The sequence below is a fragment of the Anabrus simplex genome, chromosome 5 (genome assembly GCF_040414725.1).
Source record: "Anabrus simplex isolate iqAnaSimp1 chromosome 5, ASM4041472v1, whole genome shotgun sequence".
In the NCBI taxonomy this organism is placed as follows: domain Eukaryota; kingdom Metazoa; phylum Arthropoda; class Insecta; order Orthoptera; family Tettigoniidae; genus Anabrus; species Anabrus simplex.
This window is the reverse complement of record NC_090269.1, coordinates 133,361,437-133,385,634: the sequence shown is the minus strand read 5'-3', so window position 1 is coordinate 133,385,634 and position 24,198 is coordinate 133,361,437. Positions and strand designations below refer to the sequence as shown.

At 39.9% G+C, this 24,198-nt stretch overlaps 1 protein-coding gene across 1 annotated transcript in view; it reads right to left on the bottom strand.

Annotated features, from left to right (window-relative positions):
• Positions 1-24,198, bottom strand: part of LOC136874400 (general odorant-binding protein 19d) — a 74,973-nt gene that overhangs the window by 13,975 nt on the left and 36,800 nt on the right. The window contains exon 3 of the mRNA XM_067148033.2: positions 12,625-12,677. Within this exon, the coding sequence (XP_067004134.2) occupies positions 12,625-12,677 (53 nt within the window). The remainder of the gene's footprint in view (positions 1-12,624; positions 12,678-24,198) is intronic.

Below are 24,198 nucleotides of genomic sequence, written 5' to 3'. Positions count from 1 at the left end.
GCCATTACCTTGTTGTTGAACTGCTGCCCGAAGAAAGAGGCGCTTCCCGCCCCTGCTATGTACTTTACACACCAAAAGATGTTACTGGAGTGGCGCGGAGACCCGAAAATCAGCAGTTTATATACTCTCGCGGAATGTTCGAGGCGTTTCAGGAATGAGAACACCCGCCCACAATCATTTTATTGGCTAGGGTTAAGCAACATATCCCCGGGGAGGGAGATACACCTGATTGGTCATAAATTAACTAAAGAAATTCGGGATTGGCTAAATTCAAAACAAGGGGAAAGAAAGGGTTAATATTGCCAACTTAAACTATGACTGCAAGAAATTTAACAAAGAACAAACTTATGAATTCAAATTTTCTCCAAAAAACAGTTCTTTCACTTCGCACTAGGGTGCACCATTGTAGTTCTTCAGTAGTGTCCTCTAGAAGAGAAAGTTCACACTTCTTACTACAGGCAAAACAAAAATACATCGAAAACGACCCAGTTCAGAAACTTCAAAATTTCCAAGTAGTGACATCTTCTGAGAAACTTGAAAATTAACACATTAGATAAAGTTCAGACTTCCTCCAGTAGGGGAGTTTCAACTGGCGCAAAGTTTGAATTAGCGCCGTGGAGGTGTACCGCCCGGTACAATTATTATTATTCACAGGTGTAAATTTAAACTATAAAACAACTGGGTATCAATTTAACTATACTTCATATTAGGAGACACAATCCGGAATCAATTCAATATCAACTAATTATTCCCAGTGCGTCTGGATGCTGTATTTATGGCGGTCATTATATCCTGTGTTTGAGCATTTATAAGCAGACACCTACCTTTATCTATTATAAAGCGGTTAGTCCCCCTTTATTTCATTTCGTATTTTCAACGTAGTTTTCTTATTTCTCCCTCTATCTCTCTCTCTCTCTCGCTCTCTCTCTCTCCCTTGTTATTTCCTCGGAGCTATATTTACATTTCTTATCCTTCCACGTGGACCGCGCGTAGCTCGTCACTTGTTAATCCAGGATTGTTTTCACTGGCACCTCAACATAATATTTTCCTCCTCTTACGAGTATTTCTTTCTTTCTCATATTGCTCGTTGCTCGATATTTTCATCTATATCAGACCCTAACTCACTTCTACACATCCGGTCAGCACTGTATCAATTAACTCACTGTTACATAGATAATGCAAAACATTTATCATTTATTTCTTAGAAGTTCCCAATATTATTTTATTACTGAATGGCTAATAAATGGCACATCCTTCTATGGATATCAATATCCAAATATTCTGACATTATGTTGAAAACTTTGTGTAAAATTCATAACTTAGAGTTAGTTAAATAACTCATGCAAATCGCAACAGTATTATTATTCCTCTTATCTGATTTCATAGCATTTCATAAATAGTTATTTCTAGTCACGTCATCAAAACATCATGAGAATTATTATTATTATCGTTGCGACCCATTTCTCCATGGCTAAATGGTTAGCGTTCTGGCCTTTGGTCACAGAGGTCTCGGGTTCGATTGCCGGCAGGGTCGGGAATTTTAACCATCATTGGTTAATTTCCCTGGCTCAGGAGCTGGGAGTATGTGTTGCCTTCATCATCATTTCATCCTCATCACGACGCGCAGGTCGCCTACGGGAGTCAAATCAAAAGACCTGCACCTGGCGAGCCGAACACGCCTTGGGATCTCCCGGCACTAAAAGCCATACGCCATTTCATTTTTTACTACGAAATTTTCATTCGCAATACAACATATTATTATTAACGTTAGTTTAACTATTATTCCCATATGACTTAGAAATTAGGGACATGGTAGACATAGTTTTATATTATTAAGTGATAAAGTAGATATCCCAAAATCTTGAACATAATGAAATCATACACGTTCAGTAGATAATGATTTTATGTCGGGCCCTCAACATTAATTCACGATATGACCTTAATTTATGGTACGTGATCTAATATTTTACAGTTAAAGCGATATTAGCTGTCCTTTCTAAAACATAAAATAAAGAAAAGTTGCCTAAATTATACTTGTTAGATGGCAGCGTGGTAACAGATATAGTTAATTATTTACATATTAATTTTTATTCAATGTTCTGGTACTTACATCATCCAAGTTGCGCTATCGGGCTACCCCCATGGCTTCCCTCGGCACCTTCCTTGGATTTACGCCATGTTAAATACTAGCGTTATCATGGTGAAGATTGGTGTATATCCAAATTGGAGCATTTGAACACTGATAACACACGCCTTATTTTATGAACACCCATAACACTCTTCTTCAACTTAATTCTATGCTCAATACTAATTGTTATCTAACACACTTCCGACGATACTCTCACTTTATCTTAGTGGTGTGACGCTGTCCTACAGTAACATAATTTCCTGCCAGCTGCTCTGATCTGCGGGAGAAGAAATGGCCCTCTTAAAGTCTCGGTCAATGGAATACATGCTCTAGACGGCTGGCTAGTTTTTGTTTACACTCTTCCCTTTCACGTTCATGTCCTCTGCCTGTTGGGTCAAAGGAATGTCCGTAATGAGCTCAAGTACAGGCTATCGAACTTGGAGACTGGTGACTGCACAAGAGATTGTCATTTACCACAATGTTTCCTTCTCTACCTGCTAAGAATGTTCTGTTAGTCTCTGCTAAATTTAGCCTGCCCAACTCCACTGTTTTTAAAACAAACCGGCTAATTTTATCTCGACGTTGTACTTGCTCCGTGCTTCATGAAATCGTACATTGTCCTAGGCAATGTCAAGTTATTATGCTAAGAAATGCACCTACTTACAGCCTATTCTCTCCACTGAAAGTGAATCAGTATAGTTTATGAATATTCACTCACATTTCCGAATTATATTGATGCAAGCTCTGAATACTCGGCCTCTTGGCGTTCACTCGAAATCGGTTGGACACGTACACAGTTGATCGTACTGAGACTGAAGTAGACTGACTGACTGACTGCTCCCTGACTGAATGACGGTTCGGTTCGCGTCTCTGTTATAATCCGTCGGTCCGACTACGTGATTCTAACACAGCTTCCGGTGGCATTACGGAGCGCCACAAACTTATCCAGTGGTTTTGATAAATTATTAAGAGGTGTCGGTTGTTTCTAAATTTTTTGTCACGTTACGGAGCGAAAAGTATGTGCACGATCGAACCATTTTTTATAAATCACTTGGCTTGTGTTCGATTAAACGAACGTCGGCCTTTTGCTTCATGGCAGCACTATATTTACTTTCTTTTGCATCCACGCCATCAACACGTGATCAGTCACACACAGCGATTGTATTCCACCTACGTTGTAACTAATTTAACTGAGTCCACCAAAAATTATATTCTCTCTGATAGAGTCATCAGAAGCCTAGCTGATGTGTAATTTTACACAATCTCGCGAGATAGACTAAAATATTTCAGCACTTAATAATGGAGCAATTTGATTGGCTCAGCCACTTTTCTACGGGGATTACTCGTCTAAATCCAAGGATTTCACCTATCCTCTGTCCTTTCCACATGTCTCAGGTTTCTCTGTCTAACACAGATGCGGGGAAAATTTAAGAAGTTTATAATTTCATGGGGCGGCAAGCGAATGTTCCCAGGTAATAGCCTGGGTGTAGATTCGTGTTAAGTGCATTTAGGGTATAATTGCTTAACAACACCCAAAAGAACGTGCCTTACCTCTGTTACGGTAACTTAAATCTTCTACGTCGGTGGATTGTGATAACTCTGCAGTTCTTGTTAGAATTGTCGAAAGCTACTTCGATTCTACTCAGAAATTAATTAATTAAATATTACACCATATCGCCTAAGGTAATTTAGGTGCAATATGGATTGACATACGTGAATCAGAATAATAAATAAATTTGTGTAATTTCTATGATACACACAAATTCCATTGTTTTAGCAGTTTCATTGAAAACAATTTTGGACTAGTCTTATTTTTGGAATCAACCGTTCAATTTTAGATAGCATTTTTTGGTCCGATTACGAAGATCCTTACGTTAGTGGATTACTCTATAACACCACATCGGCTATATTTTACCTACAGTTATTTGCTACTTCAGTGTTTAAAGTAAAATTTGTAAAATAATTATCTCTACTTAATCAACAAAATTAGCTTTGCCACTGATGCTTTCACGGCCCGTACTTATAGACATGATGCTGTATAGGCTTTTGGGCTTATGCCGTGTCAAGAAAATAATGTGAAATTCTTTACGTTTCGCAGAGAACTGTGCTCTGTGTCATCAGAAGAAAATCTCGACTGTCCATGAGAAAGGCTTCTTAAACCATGACATTTTGAAATTTAAATTTCAATTTAAATATAAATTTCAAAAAGTCACAAAAAGTATATAATATTAGCTTTGTTTGTTTGTTTGTTTATAAACAGCCAGTAAGTTCCTCACGAGTTCCTTTTTGTTAGCAGATAGCTTGTTTCCCAAGTTGTTTGGCACAACCTGTCGGAAGGCATTCCCAGCCACGAGTTCATCACAGTCAACAGATTTTGAAACTCTTGATCATTAAGAATTTTTGAATTTCGGTCGATAAAAATTCCTTCCTTGATTTTGGATTCAGTTATGCGTAGAAATTTATTAAGATGGTATTGGAAAGCCGCACTAGTTTATTCATTGTTTTGACAAAGTTCTTTATTAGACCCAGCTTTATGTGTAATGGAGGAAGCAGCACAGTACTATAATTTACAAGAGAGGCATGGGTGACATTCTTTTTTAACTGGTTCTGCAATTGTTCATTGTGACCAGTCCTTCTTTACGTAATGGGAAGCCTTGTCCCGGCTGTCCCATGGTGCAACCTAGCTGCAAATCAAGTAACAATGCAATTACCTTCAGGTCACCACAAATATGCCACAAATATTTTCATAATTTAAACACCTGATAAGTTTTTGCATGTTCTTATATCTTTCCTTCATATGCGCTGCATATGCTACAGGAACTGAAGGTGACGAATTTCAATTATGCAGTAAAACTGCTTTTAAGCTTAACTTGGACGCATCTATAAACAAGCGTCTGCTCTCTCTTTGGTGTGGGAGGTTTAAACAATTCATGAGACCGTCAATGTCACTGCAAAATATAACAACGTCTTTACTTGAAAAAATTCTTCCAGTGGTTTTAGATGAACACGAAATACTGTCAATTCAACACCTTCTGCATAAAGCTTTCACTCTTGAGGTCTGGATCCAAGAAGTTCAGCTTTAGCCTTGGACACTTCCAGATCTGTTACTAGATCGTCTAGCTTAGCCTGAGTAATTTTGTGAGAATCCGAGGAAAGTGCAGTAGTTGTGAAATCAGGATCTCGTGATGTGGATGGACCTGGTATGGAGGGCATAGTCGTAACTGACTTTTTTCTTGTTCTTCGTCAGAATGGATGGAGTAGGAATCAGGAGGAAGCTGTTCATGAAAGTCGAATGGCAGATGAATTGTTAGGGTACCATGGAAAAATAACAATTATCGTCATGATTACTTGGTTCTCGCGATATTATTGGTAATTCAAAGGACATAGCTGACTTTTTCCATTTAACCTGTCCCGTATATTAGTAATACAAGTATTACAACACTTTTTGGTGCCCACGATTTGTCAGCGTCACCGACTTTATTACCGGTGTAATGTTACGCTTTTGAGAAGAAAATTTTACTTCCTCACACACATAACAATAACTTGTTACACTGTTCACATATTTACAAGGCATGATTATGGAAATATTAATCAGTATCTGTTATGTCGATATAATCACTTTTAAAAACGCTGCAGCTTTCTTGTGGCTAAGAAAACTATACTTTAAAATAAATGAAATAACACAATACTTCCTTACAAGTCAACAGCTGCACTCGAACGTCATCAGCATTCTTCCCACACAAGCGGCTGCATTCCTTGGTGTTATGAAACCCATCCTACTAAAAACAGAGGTGGTAAAAGTACGGCTATTGTACCTCTCGTATTTAAATCCCATTGAAATGTTAGCAAATTCAACCAGATGTACTTGAAGAACCAGAACAAATTAAAAACTCTTTATCATTTTCATATTCAGCGGGTTAAAATGAGAGGAAATTTGTTAGTTTTATTCCCGAAGTAATTTTCGTGTCGCATAGTGGTTCAAATAGCACCATCGAAAGTAAAAGTGAAACGTACAAGCCATGACGAGCAGTGACGTATTTTGCCATTGCTTTACTCATTGAACCAGAAAGTTCTATTGCAGCACAAGTCAACAGCTTTCATAACTCAGTTACACTCTTCATGACAAGAGTGCCACTACTCAGCAGCTCCATTACTTTAGTTCAAGATTCTCAATTTTCTCCATCAAGATTAGTCCCATCGAAACATGTATCTAACAAGAATGGTCTTTTAGATCACTTAGTGTAATGACTATCTCAGATGTTTAGTAATTTCACTCACGTATTTTGTCGGGAACTAGAAAGTGAGGTACAGCACTTTCCTGGTGTGAAAATGGAAAGTTATCTTCAGGGGTTCGAATCCACCATCTCCCGAGTGGAAGTTATTAGCCACATGGCTCGGACCTCGCTTACAACTCGTTTGGACGTTTTAAAACTGACAGAACGGATGTATTGTTTGAAGTGAATAGGTTGGACGTCCATGAGCAGCCTCATGAGAAACAAAGACAAAAATGGTAACAAGTTCATTTATTTACTGTTCATTGGCAAAGGAAAGCATCAACAAGAAGAAAAAACTGGTTTGTGGGGCGCTAGAGGCAGATCTGAGGAAGAGACTTGCAAGGTGTTACGTATTGTACCAGGAAAGCCTAGGTCCTGGCCCATATCAATCGAAAGAAACGTTATTCCAGCATAAAATATCCGTCCGACGTACGAACAACTGAGCAAAGGAATGTTCCAGCATGTGCCAGACTCCACGAGTGCACTAGGCGAAGTCAAGTGACGTCACCTGTCGCTCGAAGCTCACCTCCCCTAGAAATATTTCTCGAAAATAATTTTCTGTTCGCAAGCTTCTCAACGCTTTAACCAATTTCAACGGGACAAACGCTGAATTGTAGCGGACGTCATAAAAGTTAATCCCTGTGAATTTCGAATTAATCCATCCCATGGTTGTTGAGTTATAATAATTTAAAGTCTAAGAAGATTATGCACTCACGGTCACATGACCAAGAGAACCACCCTTCCCAGCGCCGGTATATGTCAAGGCTAACAAGCAGAGCAGAGCAGTACAAGGACGAGTACACAGATGTGTGTGTGTGAGTGAGACAGAGAGGAGACCGACCCTCGTACAGTATGTTCGCGCAGTCACGGTGAAAGTACTTGGCGTTGCGTTTCCGGAATACGAAGTTATATCGTCGACAAAATTATAAAATACGTCGCACTGTATTTAGTATATCGTGTCGCGACTGCGGTCTAATTCTAAAGACATTTGAGAATATAATACGAGTGAACTTATTGAAGTGCAAATACCAAATATTTAACGTTCACAGAGTATATCATTACATGTGGACTTAGTTTACCTCACATAATATTGAACTTCTGCAATGAACAGAAACTAATGTGTAGAATTACCAGGACTCATTTCTTTTCGAGCATCGAACTGTGTTTCTTTATTCACGTAGTGTTCATGCCATATTAGTATACGACTTACAGTAGTAAACTGGGTGAATACTTAGAACTTTTTCTGAGGTAATATGACGTTATAATAACCAGATAATCAGAAAATAATCCTTAGTGACTTAATGACCGTGTTCAAAGACTGTGATTATAGACTGTGATTTGCCTTTTTCAAGTGTGAACTGTGTAATTATGGACGTTCTTAGTAACGACTTTAAATAGTATTTCATACAGAAAGGACTGTGATTATTCATTTAACGTCTTAAAGGTCAATTACGCCATAAACTGTGTTCAACAGTTAATGACAGTGTCAGTGATAACTACTCGCACTAAGTGAATTTTCCGTGTGGGAAAAGTCACCTTAACGAGCTGCAATTCTACACGATCCAGTTCCAAGAATCATCACCTCATCGAGGGACGTCAACATGGTGTGTTAATGGAACATCACCGATCCTGATTCTCCACGGAACATTCCAGACATCCGTCCTTCAACATTTGTAGTAACATTTCTTTCATTAAGTGAGTAGTAACAAACTGACTAAAATCTTCTCATTAATTTTGAACAGTGGAAAGTTCAGTGCCGCGTGTGAACAAATATTTCAGAGTTCTCATAATTTCTCAGAAGTTCATCTTTTGTGATTAATTTAATTTTCAAATTTAATTTTCATATCTCATAGAAGAAATTTAGGCTTTTCAAGTGTACTATATATCAACGTTTACAAACTGAAAAACTGAAAAACTTTCAACAGAAATTTAAATTCTCATGTCAATTTGCAATTACAAGTGTGTGCTCATATTTAGAAAGACTTTAGGTGGAAATCTAATACCTCGTATTCTCACATATGAAAGACTTTGGAATCAGTGACATTCATTTAATTTTCATGAACAGAATTCAAGAAGATTACGTTAAAATTTTTAATTTCAATGCCAGATTTGAGTCCAATAATCAGATTTCAGGGTGAAGAATCAATAAATTGTTTAAAAAAAATTATAACCATCTATTATTCGCTCTGCGACTCCATCCTACTCTGTATCGGCTTCAAAACTAAGTTCCACTCCCTGAGGTCCTACTCATGCCCTTTACCCAAGAACTTTTCCTGGTACATTATGGAGTATAGTTCTGTACGGCGCTGAAACACGGACATTAAGAGATGTGGATTTGGAGAAGAATTGAAGGAGTAAGCTGGGAAGGTAGAATATAAAGTGAGGAAGTTCTGAAGAGAGTGGGAGACGTGACGAGCATTCTGACCGTAATCCAAACAAGGAAGAAAAATTGGATAATCCTTTACTACAACTAACAATGGAAGGGATGCTAAGAGGAGAAGGAGACGATATCAGTTATTAGGCAGGATTAGAAAAAGAAAATATTATGATGAAGTGGAGAAAAGGGCACAAGGTCGAGAGATACGGAGGTCACAACCATGATTGGACCTGCCAGATGGCACAACAACCTATGATGATGCTTGTGATGATATCCGTGAAATTTGAATCATTCTCATCACAATTTCAAATAATCATACATTTATTGACAGAGATTCGAACAGTGGTTGTCTTGGTGAGAAGTCAGTATACAGCTTGTATCAAAACTATAGGACACAAAAATTGGGATCCTCTTCATGTTATGTTAAGAATAATGGCGCAATCGAATTGGCAGAGAGAGCTCTTTCCTTTCCGAGAAAATGAGGTTTCTTGTTACTTCTAGGTGCGCGATTCAAATTGACGAACTCACAGTATTTGGTATGCCAGAGCACAAGCCGCTACCGCTTTTCAGGACAGAGAAGGAGAGAGGGGGAAGTGGTGTGTATGATGGAGACAGAGATAACGCTCCGCGCGTATGCACACGTTTCCTCGTTCGACTCGCACAGGATGATTTTTTCTCTTACAGGCAATATCCACAGTTCGCTTATTAAACAGACAGTAAAAGAACACGCGATAATTAAGACACACTTGTTGGTCAAGGAATGCATCAGAACGTTTCTCCTCTCGTCTGTTGGTCGCAGTGACGTTCTTTATCATTTAACATGCTTGCAGATGCAGCGGGTCGATGCACAGTGGATCTCGGCCCATAAGTGACCACGGCTCTATACCTCTGCATTCGGGAGACGGTACAGGGCTGGAACTCATGGCTAGCCCCAACCGTTGGCTGTCCTGAGAATGGTTTTCCGTGGTTTCCCATTCTCCTGCACTAAGCCGAATGTCAGAAGTTCCGAGTATAGCCCTCACCTTCTCCGAGCATCTCCTTCAACGTAACAAATCTGCTCCTTCAGGAGAGGAATAAAACATTTTAGTAGTAGTCCTACACGGTGATGCCGGGAGACTTATTACGGTGAAGCAGATGCGCGGAGAAGATGAGGTGGTCTATACTAGGAACTTTCACGGCATTCGACTTAGTGCAGGAGAATGGAAAATTACGGAAAACCATTCTCAGGACAGCCGATGGTTGGGACCAGCCGTGAGGTCGACCCCTGTCCCGTCTCCCGAATGCAGAGGTATAGAGCCGTGGCCACCCCTCCCCTGCTCGGTTGGCCGGTCAGAGTGCAGAGCTGTTGGACCAGGGACCAGCCATGGTCACACTTATGTGCCGAGACCCACTCTGCATCTACCGACCCCGTCTAACTTCAGGAGAGGAGTAGTAGAGTTGCAACACTGGCGCCCGAGGATTGTGTATTCCTTCACTCACAACATTGTAAATACTGAACGAATGAAACAATACGCCCGATGGTTTGATTACAGTAGATGTTCAATATGCCCCCGTCCTACGTCGATGCACAGTTCACAGCAGTGTAGTAGTGACAAGATGTGTGGTGTGTGGCGAAGGACCTGGAAAGCTGCACATCTTCTAGATTCAAGTTCATCTTCTCTTTCTAAGGGGTTCGCGTAGTAGTGAATTTGAGCAGAACAAACTGTACACTGCCTACTGGGGCTAGGAAGCGACTATGCGAAACGAACGCGAAATTAGTACATTCGCACTCCAACTTCCCACTTCCCCTCCCTTCCCTTCCCTCCTCCAGGCAGCTACTGACATATCAAACACGGTAAGTTCACAAATCTGTATCGCGCGCCCGCAAGTAACAAAGTAACCTCATTTTCTCCGCCAATCCGATTGCTCCATCCTTCTAAACATAACTCGAAAAATGCCCCTAATTTTTGTCGGCATAGTTCTGATATACGCTGTATAATAATTTTGTGTAGTTATTGCTAACCTGAATTGTATTTAGTTACCTCAATCGGAAGCCATATATCTGATCATGCTACCTGGGAAGGGCAAATATATTTCTCCCCTAGTACGTCGGCACTGCATTTGTACTTATCACATGGTACCTTGCAATGATGTCGCTACCGGCGTACTAGCTAGCCAATATCTTGAGGTATCTGATGAGCCCATGTCACACTGGGGCGAAATACTACTCATTTTTATGATTGAGTTTTCCTGCATGTTATAATTATGGTTCGACGTAGCTGAGGACACACATACGTTCATAGCTCAGCTGGCGGCCCGTTGAGGCTAGCCCAGTGCGGCCGTGCTGGCGTGACGTCAATGCGAGCAGCATACGTCACAGTGAAGCGAGAGAGTGAACGCACTTTGCAAGGAGGGAACGGTGACGTTCGATTCTCATTACGAAGCTCTGCTCCACCAGTCAGCGAAATGCTGAATGGGGTAGAGAATTTAACAAAAAACGCTATCTTAATACGTAGACTTTCACGACCACTAAATGACATTATGATAATTATTTGGGGATATTAGGTCGTGACGCGTTTCGATCGTGCGACCAGGATCGTCTTCAGAGCAATAACAAAGCAAAATGGCAACTGTCACTCCATAGTAACCAGACTCAAGATAGAGAGACACTGTTAGAAACATAGTTCATTCCAGGGCGATAGAAATTGCTAAACGCCCGAATAATTTCAACAAAGGTGACGGCTATATAGTGAGTAGATCATGGCTACCCTCCAAAATTAACTCGTCAACATCTTTCTCCGTGAGTCTGGAAAGTAAAATTCCTGTTATTAATTCAGGAAAAAGTAATATATATATATATATATATACATAAGTCAACAAGATTACTGCTTAATTTTGGCACAGTGTTGTTGTGTTGTTTGAAATTTGCCGTTCACTGAATTTGAAAATAGTATTTAAAACTTATCAGACATCCGATGATAATAGCTAGCCTCTTAATGGCGAGGGAGTTTTATATCGAGTGGGGACATAGATATTTACCATCCAAGATTAAAGTACAACAACTATGTAAATATATCTAACAGATAGATGTACAGTACGTCTTCAAATAAATAACCTAACTGATGTTATTGCCGGTAAGCATGACTGGACTGTTGGTGAGTTTACCAGATAATTTAAACCCAAGCAACTACAAGCCACACCTTATCCACCTTTACTATGTATCATATTAGAAATGCTTCTAAAGTACCGCTAAAAATGTAATGGTGAAAATTGTAAATGATTCCGTATATCACAAAATATTTGAGATTGTAAGCCTCTTTATTTTATCCGATTAAAATACGTAAACTGAAAATTTCGTGGAGTTCTGCCCTCTTTCTATCATTACTTTCCGCCTCCGTTTCAGACTCATGTATCGCCGAAATGATCGAGAGTGACTGGGAGAACTTTGCCCACCCTTCACGGCCTGTGACGTAACATACGCTGCGCTCATCGCCTGCCAGTCCGACCACTTACAGTGCTGGGCGCCTGCGGGATGAAATGCCCAACGTGAGCACCTCTGGTCTAGATGGTAGATGCAATTAGAAGTACTGCTCTTCTCGCAGCTTGATCCACCAGTGTTATTTATTGAGACTATATGGCCATTCTTCACAGACGATGACTGATGCAGTCTTAAAATCATGAGCGAAAATAGGCATGATCGTCTATATTTGAAGCGATTTCTTGAAGCAACGTGTTTTCTTCCTCAACAGCATGACTAGTCATTTTTTATTGCCGTTCGCCCCTTGATAAAAATACAATAGAACAATGAAATCGTTTGATCTTAAAGCAAATACCTTCGTTTAAAAGAGACAGATTGTACAACGTACCTTAGCACCCTGCGTTGTCGGATCTTCCCAGGCCATATAGGAATTCAAGTCCTCTGGAAGAAGAAACACAGACAATATTGTTAGACTTGCAATCAGACGTTCATTAACAGTAAGTGAAGGAAATTCAGTAGAAATGAGGATTGGATATATGCTAAGATCTCTTAGAAATTTAAAACCAGTAGTTCCGTAAATAATTGGTATTGCTGTAATAAAATCGCGATTATACGCTGTGGACTAGAAACGTCTCTTTCTTTCATCTGATTTCAAGTGATAAACATAACAGAATAATGTATTTGGCTACAACGTTTAGTTATAACGGGCTCTTTGGGGTATACGCACGAGTTGAACTTAACTATGAAATTTGACGAATATGTATAAAGCCGGCGGTGGGAAAGAGGCGGGGGAAAGGGGGTCAAGGGACCAACAAGTGATGAGCAATCAATCAAGAATGTCACGACTACGACGCTATCGCGGCAGAGTCCGTCAGAGAAATGTAGTTCAGTGAAGTACCGTGAAATAATGACGGGATCCAGCGTAGGGGCAGGAGATGGCATTAAAAATATCAGATTGAATAGCAGGAGATTGTTGCACAATGAAATGCGGTTCAGTTACCGCAGTTTCTCTCAGAGTCAAAAACTTCTTAAAATATAACATCCTCGGCAGAAGCCGGAAACGTCCATATAAGGTCTATTCACAGACATCAAGACTAAAATAAAATATTTAAAAAAACATCGAAAATAAAAGAAAATCTTTGAGCATTACAGAAGCCATAGAATCTGCATTGCAAAGAAAGTTAACCAAGCCAAACTCAATGACTACGCGCATTTAAAAATTCCCCACTCTTCCTACTAAATTAATTTCTGAAAAAATTAATACTTAAAAATGTTGCATTAGCGCTTAATGAATCCCACAGCAGGTTAGTCTGACCTTAATCATTTGTAATGTGGATTAGTATATTCTCATCTCTTGTAAATTCTCTGAATTCACGCAACGTCCTTCCCGCTAATGATCTTTTAGTATGTTATTGAGTATCACTAAATATAAGGTCTTACAAGTTACTCTTGAATTCAAATGCATACATTTGTTTCGACCAAGTCACTGACTAAAATTTACTCCCTAACACATAATAATAATAATAATAATAATAATAATAATAATAATAATAGTAATAATAATAATAATAATAATAATAATAATAATAATAATAATAATAATAATAATAATTGTACCGGGTGGTACACCTCCACGCCGCTAATTCAAACTTTGCGCCAGTTGAAACTCCTCTACTGGAGGAAGTCTGAACTTTATCTGTGTAAATTCTCAAGTTTCTCAGAAGATGTCCCTACTTGTAAATTTTGAAGTTTCTGAACTGGGTCGTTTTCGATGTATTCTTGTTTTGCCTGTAGTAAGAAGTGTGGACATTCTCTTCCAGATGGCACTATTGAAGGACTACAATTATGCACCCTAGTGCGAAGTGAAAGAACTGGGTTTTTGGAGAAATTTTGCGTTCATAAGTTTGTTCTTTGTTAAATTTCTTTCAGTCATTGTTTAAGTTGGCAATATTAACCCTTTCTTTCCGCCAGTTTTGAATTCGACCAATAAGGAATTTCTGTAATTAATTTTCCACCAATAATGTGTTTCTTCTTCATCTAGTGTAGGGGTTTTCGTTGTTGGCCAATAAAATGCTTGTGAGCGGGTGTTCTCATTCCTGAAACGCCTCGAACTTTCCACGAGGGTATATAAACTGCTGATTTTCGGGTCTCCGGGCCACTTCAGTGACATCTATCTTGTGTAAATTACGTAGCAGGGGGCGGGAAGCGCCTCTTTCTTCGGGCATCAGTTCAACCACCAGGTAATGGCCTTTTAATAACTTCTTTTCTTGCTAGCTCAGCAGTTTAACTCTCGGGGCAGGTCCGAAGCCTTTTTACCATGTAATTTTCCACTAAAATGTAAAGACACTTGGTATCAATTCTATCTTTTTAAACTACATATTGGGATAGAGAGTGCTTAACCCTCTCGAGCTCCCTCTCATATTGCTTTGAGGTGAACTTATTTTCACAACCGTTTCTTCCCTTCTAATGTAATGTAAATTGTTTTCTTATATAAGTCACCTCTTTAGTATGGGATTAGCCCTTGCAGTAACGGCCTAGTGCCAAGTAGGTTTTAAATAAAGTGTATTAGGAGTGCAAGAACGCCTCCTCTCAAGTTGGTATTTAAGAGGCCATGTAATTGACCTGTATCTTTACTTAATAGGCCTCAGTAGGTTGGGTATTTTTACCCCTGTTTTCATGTACTTGGAGGACAGCTTGAAAGTAGAATTTGGTGTGGCCTTTGATAGGCTTGAAACTTAAGAGCGGGTTGCTCATTCTTAAAATTTGTTTCTGCGTGCCTCGAGGAGGCTTTACTGTGTAGTTGGGAGCAAGTGCTTCTGGGCATGATTGGGGTTTTCTGCCCCTTTGTCGAATCTTGTATTTGGGTCAAGTTGGGCTAATTGCTCAAGAATTGTGAGTCCGGGGCTCGAAGCCCAAATTCTGTAAAAACTGTAATTGTACATTCTTAAATTGTTGATATTCAACTGTGTTTCTGTTATTCTTGTTATTTCTTGATCTTGATAAGAAAATATAACCTTGTTAAATTTTATCTTAACTTTAATTTCGTATTTTGAGACCTGTTCACCCCCGCACCTTCTTTCACCTCTGCACATCCACAAACACCGTAACAAGTGGTAGCAAAGCGTGGTTTGAATGGGTCTCAATTTAGCCCCTTTTGACGGTTAAACATTGCTTTGATTTGAACTCTAACAATTTTCTCAGTTGCTGGAATTTTTGTTTATTTGCCTTTCTCAAAAATTTTCTCTCATCATGTCCGGCCCTCGCGAGGTTCTCCATCCTTTCTATTTGCGTAAAGAGGAATTAATTTATGAATTATCTCTCAGAAACGTTCAATCTGTAGGCACGGTTGCAGTCGACTCCAATAAGCTAAAATATTCCCTTGATTTACCAATTACCATTCCAACTTTGGGAGAAAAAGAGATTGACGATGCTCCCTCCACGATCAATGACAATACTACTGAGCTAGCATCTGTAGTTAGTTTTTTTGAAGTAAGTGATCCATCTCCTAATCAACTGAAAAGAGTACATGCTAGGTTGTACCACTTTTATAATAGGGTATGTGATCTATTGTCTCTGAAGTTAAATGACGTTCAGGGTAAGGAAGCTAGTGCCCTTGCCGAAAACTTGTCCCAAATGTCTAGTAAAGTTAGTCAGTTGTTATCTGGACCTGCCATCCCTAAAGTCGACCAACCTATGCTAGTAAATATTGTTAGTGGGGAGGATTCCTCGAAAGAGGAAGGAAGTAGTACTGAGGCGACAACCCAACTTACATCTGCCCCATCAGAAAATATGTCAGATCGTCGCAAGTCCATTCCACCCTTTGTGTTAAATAATGCTTCTTCCGAATCTGCTTCTCCGCCACTTAGGCCACTTCCTACTACGTCTCCGGGTTTCAGCAGTTTGCCGCATCCATTAGCAATGTTGCTTAGAGGTATCTCTAAGTTTTCGGTTAACTCTACCAGTGACGTAATTGCATTGTTACGGTTCTTAGTTGAGTTTCAGGACCATGCTCTTGTTTTTTCTCTTTCTCCGTATAAAATTTTGCAGATAATTTATCCCTATGCAATTGGTGTTCTCTCGGACAAAATTGTTAGAGCAATAGCGGAACAGTCATCCATTGAAGACTTTCATGCACACCTTCTTGCAAATTTCATTCCTGCTCGTGCGAGGTCATCCCTGATTCAGAAGTACTATTATCGTGTACAGCGGTTGGTTGAAAACTTGGCAGATTTCATCCAAGATATTAAGTTCTATACCAGGGTGTTTGCTCTTCATTTTCCTGAAGATCAGATTGTACAGGCTATTGTAGAAGGTATTTCACCACCTTACCGATCATACTTGTGTTTTGCGTCGCGTCCACAAACTTTCGCTGAGCTAGAAGCTATGGCTGTATCGGCTGAAGGAGTTAGATACGCCGATTCCTTGCGTGTCGCGAAAGAACTCCCTCCTTCTTTTAGTAATCCTCGGCCTCCACCTCGCCGACCAGTCACACCCCGTAAATGTTATGCTTGCTGGTCGCCTGACCATCTTCGCAATAAATGTCCATTGATCAAATCGAGTAGGACAAATAATGGAGCAAGTTCATCACAAGGCTGTTTTAAATATGGGGCTTTCACACATATCGCCAACAACTGCCCTAATACCAACAGCACCCCCTCCTGCTCAACTTCGGGTGCAACTTCCAACAACAATCAAAAGTGACTAGTGGCTTCGGCTGAGTCGACTAATCCATCTTCCCGAGGCTCAGCCCCTGGTAAACAGGTCGAAAATTCAGGGAAAATTCAGTCTTCAAATTTATCTTTTGAATGCCCCAAAGAAAGTCTTAGGATTGCGGCGGACTCCCCCCGCACGCGTACCTTTTCTCAAAATTGACTTAAATAATGAACCTGTAACAGCTCTTTTAGATTCAGGCAGTGTTTGTTCAATTATTTCGGCTCAATGGTATTCGAAATTGATATCTATTTGTAAACTTCCTGACTATTGTTCATCTTCTGTTCAATATGTTTCGGCTACTTCTTCTCCATTAGAAATTTTAGGTTCCTTAAAAGCCAAAATTCGTATTTTTAAATTTACTTGGAAAGTTAAATTGTTTGTGGCCAAGCACTTGTCTTGCCCCATTATATTGGGAGCTGATATCATTTCTCGCACTGGTCTTGTGCTCGATCTTCAGAGTAGGTCGTGTACTTTCAAATTTGCGTCTAATTGTAAAATCCCCTTATTGAAATGTAATTCTGCATCATGTTCATCTATTTCGACTACCCAGGATGAGATGTTGTTAGATCTTAGACATCTACCTGAGGAGCAGGCTGATAGTATTCGTAAGCTGTGTCAGTCGTTTTCAGAGGTGTTCTCTGATACTCTTGGTGTTACTGACCTGATCGAATACAAAATTGAGGTCACGGATTCGATTCCAGTCCGTTTTCCACCATATAGGCTATCTCCACCCAAAATGAAGGCTCTGAAAGAAATCATTGATCAAATGTTAAAGGATGGTATTATTCGGCCCTCTAAGTCAGCGTATTCTTCACCTATTTTTCTAGTCCCGAAACCCCAAGGTGGCTTCAGGCCGGTCATTGATTATAGGGCTCTCAATCGGAAGGTGGTGTTGCAATCTGTGCCCCTTCCTGACCTTCATTCTTGTTTTTCATGGTTTCGTAAAGCTAAATTCTTTACCATCCTGGACCTGAATCAGGCCTATAATCAAATTCCCGTAGCTGAAGAGTCTAAACACCTTACAGCGTTTGCCACGGATTGGAATTTGTATGAATACAACCGCGTGCCTTTCGGGCTCCCCACGGGGGCAGCTGTACTCACTAGACTGCTAGATAGGGTCTTCTCCGACATCAAATTCGAGTACTTGTATCACCATCTTGATGATGTCGTATTTTCGGAGACTTTTGAAGAACATCTAGATCATCTGCGAGAAGTTCTCAATCGCCTTCGTAAGGCTGGGTTAACTGTGAAGTTGTCCAAGGTCGCCTTCGCTAAGCCTTCAATGTCATTCCTAGGGCATATTGTCTCGCCCGATGGTGTTGCTGTCGATCATTCTAGAACACAGGCCATCCGTGATTTTAAACCTCCCAAGGACATCAAAGGGATCGCCAGGTTCATTGGTATGGTGAATTTCTTCAGGAAGTTTATCCCTAACTTCGCTAATAGAGCGGCGCCCTTGAACCTTCTCCGCAGGAAAGGCATCAAATTTAAGTGGGGACCTTCTCAACAAGCCGCTTTTGAAGATCTTAAATTAGCTCTGTGTAATGCCCCTGTTCTGGCTATGCCAGATTTCTCCAAAAAATTCATCGTCCAAACCTACGCGTCGTCGTCGGCGGTAGCTGCAGTCCTTTTTCAAGAGAATGAACTAGGGAGGCGACCCATCGCCTATGCATCTAGGACTCTATCGGCTCAAGAAGCCAAGTATTCCATCTACGAGCTCGAAGGTTTGGCAGTCTTATTTGCCTTAGAAAAGTTCCGTCTCTATCTGGAACATGTCAAATTCGACCTGGAGACGGATAATCAAGCCTTAAGCTGGGTCTTAGGTAGGCCGCGTCGTACTGGTCGTATAGCCCGGTGGGCTAACCGAATTTCGGCACTCCAATTTGACGTTAGGCATATCAGAGGTACTGAAAATGTTGTCGCAGACGGACTCAGCCGTATGTTTTACAACGACGTCGAGACCCATGAACCGGTCGATAGTTCATCACCTCCCGAGTCCATACTATCTGAGGTTAATGCCATCTTAACAGATGCTCCCATGGTCTTTAGGGACATTGAGAAATATCAACGTGAAGATCCGACGCTGGCTCCGATAATGGAAACCCTTTCTTCTGGGGAAAATGTCGTCCCTTATGTAGTGAGGAATGGTGTTTTATGTTGCCCTTCGAGGCATGATAAGATGATGAAGGTTGTCGTTCCAGCTGTTCTTGTACCTATGATCTTTAAGTACTATCATGAGACCCCATTAGGGGGACATCTAGGCATCATTAAAACTCGTGAAAAGATTCGTGAAAGGTTCATCTGGAAGGGTATGGACGGTGAAATTCGTGAACTAGTAAAGGCTTGTAAATCCTGCTTGCTTAGTAAACCCACCATATCTACCAAGGTAGGCCTTTTGTCTTCTCATCAAGCGTCGCGCCCAATGGAACGCCTGTATATTGATTATGTAGGACCCTTCCCCCAGTCAAAGGGAAATGCCAACAAGTTCATCTTTGTATGTGTAGTTGGTTTTACTAGATTTTCCTGGTTATTTCCGACTAAGCTGGCTACCGCTCAGTCCACCATTACTTGTCTAAATTCAATCTTTGCTTCTTTTGGTCCGTGTCAATATATTGTGTCTGATAATGCTAAGGCTTTCACATCTAATCTATTTCGTAAATTCTGTTTTGATCTGTCCATATCTCATGTGACAACTTCTGCTTATTATCCCCAACCATCTCTGGCTGAACGAGTTAACCGTAATCTCAGGTCCGCACTTATTGCCTATCATCATGAAGATCATTCCAGGTGGGACACATCCCTGCATTGGTTAGCTTTTGCTTTGAACTCGGCTGTTCATGAATCACATAAATTTACTCCAGCTTCGCTGATGTTCAAGTTTGTTCCCAACACGCCGCTCTCTAACCTCTGGTCTCTGAGTGACATTTTACCCGAGACAATAGATCCAGATAATATTAAAGATCTTTGGAAGAAGGCTAAAGCCAATCTTAAAGTGTCTCATGAAAAAGTTAGGGAAAGATATGATCGTGGACGGAGACCCACCAATTTGAAGGTAGGTGACCAGGTGATGGTCAAAAATTTTGTTCCCGCGGGCAAGCTTGCCCCCAGATGGGCCGTGTATTATTCTCGATTTCCTTACACCCGTTACCTTATTGCTAACCAATCCAGCCACCGAGAGGATATTTAGGGTTCACCTGTCACAGGTGAAACCGGTGTAATTTCTGTGCTAACTTGCTTCATGTAATTTTGCAAGAAATATGAAGGTTATATTTTTGTTTGAGGGGTTTCACTCTTAAGGCCTTCCGCCCTTGGAATCTGTTTCCCTGTATGTAAGCATTTTTGTAAACCTTCCCCGACCAGTTAAACTGCCATCCTGTCCTTACCATAGCCATTACCACGCTCCCGTCTCCTGCTCAACAACACACAGTGACTTTTAAATGAAATAAATATTTCCTCGCCGCTGGCCCCTCAACCTCGCCACAAAGAATGTACCCTAAAATAATTATGGTCCAACAAAATTCGGCCGCCGAGCTTTAATGTTTCAGTGCTCCCGCAGCAGCGCGGCGCCGTACCGCCACTGAGGTGGGGTAAGGGCCCGCCCCTCTAAAGTGAGGCCAACCAGTGTACGGCGAGCCGGAGTCCTCCTCCCGGCCAAGGCTGATGTGCGGCGCACAACCTGCAAGTCGCCCGCGACCTGTATGTTCGCCGCGGGCGCGGCGTGCTTCAACTCCACTACTCCTCTCATAGTGCGGGCGAGCGGTATCTCAGGGTACTTGAGGGGTCCGAGCGGCCTCCTCTGGACACAAGCAGCAGCGGCCGGTCTGCCCGTCTAACTTAATCAACCTTGAATATATATTTAATCAGCTACATGGACATTTAATATCAACATTACTACTATTTTTGAATTCAACGACAATATCTGATGGACTTAGAAAATTTTTCTCGACTTTCAAGAATTAAAGGTTTTTCCTTCTGAATTCAACTTCTACAAGCACAAAGACATTACATCAATAGTAACCAAAGAATTTTGAAACTGGATCCAATCATTTTAAGAAAATTTGGTTGTAAATACTTCTGCAATTAACTTCTATATCAACATCATAACTTGGTCCTTATTTTAAAACAAAAGTTTATGTTCTTCTGTGTTACCCCTTGGAGGGACTTTTGGGGGCGGAGGTCTGTACCGGGTGGTACACCTCCACGCCGCTAATTCAAACTTTGCGCCAGTTGAAACTCCTCTACTGGAGGAAGTCTGAACTTTATCTACAGTGTTAATTCTCAAGTTTCTCAGAAGATGTCCCTACTTGTAAATTTTGAAGTTTCTGAACTGGGTCGTTTTCGATGTATTTTTGTTTTGCCTGTAGTAAGATGGCACTACTGAAGGACTACAATTATGCACCCTAGTGCGAAGTGAAAGAACTGGGTTTTTGGAGAAATTTTGCGTTCATAAGTTTGTTCTTTGTTAAATTTCTTTCAGTCATTGTTTAAGTTGGCAATATTAACCCTTTCTTTCCGCCAGTTTTGAATTCGACCAATAAGGAATGTCTGTAATTAATTTTCCACAAATAATGTGTTTCTTCTTCATCTAGTGTAGGGGTTTTCGTTGTTAGCCAATAAAATGCTTGTGAGCGGGTGTTCTCATTCCTGAAACGCCTCGAACTTTCCACGAGGGTATATAAACTGCTGATTTTCGGGTCTCCGGGCCACTTCAGTAACATCTATCTTGTGTACATTACGTAGCAGGGGGCGGGAAGCGCCTCTTTCTTCGGGCAGCAGTTCAACCACCAGGTAATGGCCTTTTAATAACTTCTTTTCTTGCTAGCTCAGCAGTTTAACTCTCGGGGCAGGTCCGAAGCCTTTTTACCATGTAATTTTCCACTAAAATGTAAAGACACTTGGTATCAATTCTATCTTTTTAAACTACATATTGGGATAGAGAGTGCTTAACCCTCTCGAGCTCCCACTCATATTGCTTTGAGGTGAACTTATTTTCACAACCGTTTCTTCCCTTCTAATGTAATGTAAATTGTTTTCTTATATAAGTCACCTCTTTAGTATGGGATTAGCCCTTGCAGTAACGGCCTAGTGCCAAGTAGGTTTTAAATAAAGTGTATTAGGAGTGCAAGAACGCCTCCTCTGAAGTTGGTATTTTAGAGGCCATGTAATTGACCTGTTTCTTTACTTAATAGGCCTCAGTAGGTTGGGTATTTTTACCCCTGTTTTCATGTACTTGGAGGACAGCTTGAAAGTAGAATTTGGTGTGGCCTTTGATAGGCTTGAAACTTAAGAGCGGGTTGCTCTTTCTTAAAATTTGTTTCTGCGTGTCTCGAGGAGGCTTTACTGTGTAGTTGGGAGCAAGTGCTTCTGGGCATGATTGGGGTTTTCTGCCCCTTTGTCGAATCTTGTATTTGGGTCAAGTTGGGCTAATTGCTCAAGAATTGTGAGTCCGGGGCTCGAAGCCCAAATTCTGTAAAAACTGTAATTGTACATTCTTAAATTGTTGATATTCAACTGTGTTTCTGTTATTCTTCTTATTTCTTGATCTTGATAAGAAAATATAACCTTGTTACATTTTATCTTAACTTTAATTTCGTATTTTGAGACCTGTTCACCCCCGCACCTTCTTTCACCTCTGCACATCCACAAACACATAATAATAATAATAATAATAATAATAATAATAATAATAATAATAATAATAATAATAATAATAATAATAATAATAATAATAATACAATTTCAGCTCCGCGACAGGCGTAGACATCACCGAGAATGACGTAACGAAAGTTACCGGTCACGTAGCCGGCCCATTAAATGCTCATTAAGCAATACCTAAATAATTTCCAAAACAAAATATGACAATAATAACTAATTGTAACAATAATAATAACACTAATAAAAGCTAAAACTACGGTTAACGTGGTCGTTGACATCACCGGAGGATGACGTAACGTAAAGTTAAAAAGAAAATTAGCCAGCTGGCCTACCGCCAAAAACACATTGCTTTCTCTGCTTATTAGTAGAGAGAGCTGAGGCACCGTAAGATTAGTTATAAATTTTAAGTATTACAGGGTACTAAGAGAATGTAAACATAAATGGTGTTATATTTCTAAATTAATTTCCATATTATATCGGACACAGTAAGTCACACAAATGAAGTGCAGTAAATTTTCTAAAAATATACTTGATCATAAATTAGATCCAACAGACTGAGGAACCTAAGCATCAGGTAGATATTTTCCTAGAGATCTACAATCACAGTATGAACGACGTTTCGTATCTAAACTTTAACACGTACTACGGAACACAGGAATATACAACATTAACAGTCAGCCCTCCAACGCACTCTAAATAAGATTATTGAAATAGTAATATAAGACCAGCAACAGTAGGAATTTCCTTCCAAACAGACAGTAATTACTAATCCAGTACCATTCTTATTGTAACAAATAGTAACACTGCAACTACGAATCCTCCAAGTGATATCAGAGGTGCACAATAGCAACTCTGTTACCCAAACGAAGGATTATACCCAAATAGACAATTATAAGCTGAAGCAAATATATTTAATGTAAAGCAGTTCTACGCCCTCCAAGTATACGAATACATTAACGAAAACAAAAATATAATTGAGAAAATGAAATAGGAATATTCAACACGCAGTAAGATGTACCACCATTGTATTTTATAAAAACCCAAACTTAGCATAACAAACAGCAATTTCCTCTACTGAAGGCGACATTCCGGTGATAAAAATCGATATTTTGGTCACTTTGGTGAATTTTTTAATGACTGAAGTTGAAAGGATTGAGTTTCTGGTTTCTTGTCACGAAGTTATTCCGCTAAATCAAACTATTTATCATTGTAATAATGCTTTGTTTGCTAATTGTAATTTTACACTTAAATCCCACTTTTCTCCCATAATATTCTGCCCAATGCAACAAAATTTGTGTGGTATATGTATCACAGCTCTATTAAGAAACCTGCGTATGGAAGTTTTGATTGCAGAGTCTTTCAAGTAATAGGGATTTGTAAGTCCAAAATTTTAGAACGTAAAAATTACACGAATTTTAGTACGGTATATCTTCTGAGATAAATTATGTACCGAAAAGTCTATACGTAGTTATTTTAAAGGAAGTATTATCTACCTAATTACGAATTTACATTAACTGTTAATTAAATTTCAGGAAAAACTGGAATTAATTTTTTTAATTCGTAAAAACTATTAATTGTATATGAAAGAAATGTT